Source organism: Cebus imitator, unplaced genomic scaffold (assembly GCF_001604975.1).
Source record: "Cebus imitator isolate Cc_AM_T3 unplaced genomic scaffold, Cebus_imitator-1.0 Scaffold417, whole genome shotgun sequence".
NCBI classification, from domain to species: domain Eukaryota; kingdom Metazoa; phylum Chordata; class Mammalia; order Primates; family Cebidae; genus Cebus; species Cebus imitator.
This window is the reverse complement of record NW_016107732.1, coordinates 908,978-911,568: the sequence shown is the minus strand read 5'-3', so window position 1 is coordinate 911,568 and position 2,591 is coordinate 908,978. Positions and strand designations below refer to the sequence as shown.

At 45.1% G+C, this 2,591-nt stretch overlaps 1 protein-coding gene across 1 annotated transcript in view; it reads right to left on the bottom strand.

The window, feature by feature from the left end:
* Window positions 1-85: 85 nt before the first annotated feature.
* LOC108289913 (zinc finger protein 211) overlaps window positions 86-2,591 on the bottom strand; it is a 12,728-nt gene continuing 10,222 nt past the window's right edge. Inside the window, exon 3 of the mRNA XM_017509529.2 lies at window positions 86-1,767. Within this exon, the coding sequence (XP_017365018.1) occupies window positions 272-1,767 (1,496 nt within the window). The 3' untranslated portion in view covers window positions 86-271. The remainder of the gene's footprint in view (window positions 1,768-2,591) is intronic.

Genomic DNA, 2,591 nt, shown 5'->3' with positions numbered 1-2,591 from the left:
TCTCGATCTCTTGACCTTGTGATCCACCCGCCTCGGCCTCCCAAAGTGCTGGGATTACAGGCTTGAGCCACCACGCCCGGCCTGAGAAAGTGTAACACTTTCTAAATGGCACGTTAGAAAGTGTAACACCTACCTGGAACTTAAGGGGAATCTGCCCACTGTGTATCTTCAGATGTTGGGGCTTCCAATTCAGGTACATGTTTCCGTCAAAAAATAGGTGTACTCCTCCAGTATAATTACACTAAAAGAAAACTGCATATTCTCCGTACAGCTAAGGCGTTTCTCCAGTGTGAACTCTCTGGTGTTGAATGAGAACAGATTTGCAACCAAAGGATTTCCCACATTCACTGCACTGATAAGGCCTTTTTCCAGTGTGTACTCTCCGGTGTTGAATGAGGCTAGAACTTTGGCTAAAGGATTTCCCACATTCACTGCACTCATAAGGCCTTTCTCCAGTGTGAACTCTCAGGTGTTTAATGAGGTTAGATTTACAGCTAAAGGATTTGCTACATTCACTGCACTCGACAGGCCTTTCTCCAGTGTGAACTCTCTGGTGGTTCTTAAGGTTGGAACTATGGCTAAAGGATTTCCCACATTCCCCACACACATAAGGCCTTTCCCCTGTGTGGACTTTCCGATGTGAACTGAAGCTGGAGCTTTGCTTAAATGATTTCCCACATTTACTGCATTCATAGGGTCTTTCTCCAGTGTGAAGTCTCCGGTGGTGAATGAGACTGGAGCTTCGACTAAAGGATTTTCCACATTCATTGCACTCATGAGGCCTTTCTCCAGTGTGAACTCTCTGGTGGTAAATGAGGCTGAAGTTTTGGCTAAAAGATTTCCCACATTCGCTGCATTCATAAGGCCTTTCACCAGTGTGAACTCTGCGATGCTGCATGAGGTTAGACCTTTGGCTAAAAGATTTCCCACATTCCCCACATTCATAAGGCCTTTCTCCAGTGTGAACTTTCCTATGGCTATTGAGGCTATAGATCTGACTAAAGGATTTCCCACATTCAGGGCACTCAAAAGGCCTTTCTCCTGTGTGAACTCTCTGATGTATAATGAAACTGGAGTAGTAGGTAAAGAATTTTCCACATTCATTGCATTCATAAGGCCTTTCTTCACTGTGGACTTTCTGGTGCTGAATAAGGTTACATCTTCGTGTACATGCTTTCCCACATTTGTTGCACTCAAAAAGCCCTTCTCTAGTGAAGATTCTCTGGTCCTGAACAAGTGTGTCTGTGTGGCTAAAGGCTTTATTGCATTTTCTCCAGTTGTGATGACTTTTTCCACTGTAAAAGGCCACCCCACACTTGTTAATGTTATTTGGCTTCTCCACTGTTTGAGCAGCCTCTTGATGGAGAAACCTCATGTTGGCCAGGAAGCCTTTCTCAATCTCCCTGCAGGTGAAGGGCTTCTCTGACACATGGACTGTGCAGCTCTTTGTAAATGAGGCTGTGTCCACATAACTTCTGAAAGGTGCTTCTTTAATGTGCTGCCTCTGGTGCTGCTGAAGATTTGCACTGATGTAGAATTGTTCTCCACATGTGTGTAGTTTCTGCCTACAATTTGTTCCTTGGTGTTCAGCCAAGTGCAAAATATCTCTCAAGACCAAGCCACATATCTCACAGGAGTAGGCATTCTGAGAAGATGAACCTTCTGAAGTTCTGAACTGTGGCACTCCTTTTACAGAAATTCTCTGTAGAATGTCTGTACCCACTGATGAGGAAGGTGCTTCCTCATGCTCCAATCCACGCCAATAACCTAAAAGTAAAGAGGTCATGGTGAAGTACATGTTACCTTTATTAGGAGGAGGCAATGCAATCGCAAATACATATCAATCACAGCAAAGAACCAGTAACATGGGCCTATTTTCAGGAAAAGTAAGTTAGGGGTCAGGTTGAGGAAGCAGCTGTTGTGCATGACTGATCCCTAAGGTCACTGAATAGGGTAGGGTAGGACCTACCAGGTACAGTGCACAAGGATAAGGTACAGCCCAGAATTAAGAGGCGTGTTGTACAATGAATACCTCTGATAATAGCTTTTAGTGAGATCATATCTGCTGGTGACAAGTGATGCTGTGAAGTATATGTTCAGGCCCAGGAAAATCTCACTGGACTAGTAAGTGGTGTTCAGGGACTATAAAGGGAGATGTGCACACTTCAGGACCCAATAATATTAGAGAACACTACAGAAGGAACACTGTGAAGAACAGGTGGGATAAAGAGTCCAGAGAAGTGAGGATTAGCCCTAGCTAGAAGTCAAAATAAAAATGACAAGTGGTGGAAATACGAAAAGGTCGAATTGAGGTGTTTCTGGCAATGGCATCAAAACAAGTCAAACAGGACAGGTTCTTGGTGCAATTTAAAGACAGACCTGCCGGGCACGGTGGCTCAAGCCTGTAATCCCAGCACTTTGGGAGGCCGAGGCGGGTGGATCACGAGGTCAAGAGATCGAGACCATCCTGGTCAAAATGGTGAAACCCCGTCTCTACTAAAAATACAAAAAATTAGCTGGGCATGGTGGTGCGTGCCTGTAATCCCAGCGACTCAGGAGGCTGGGGCAGGAGAATTGCCTGAACCTGGGAG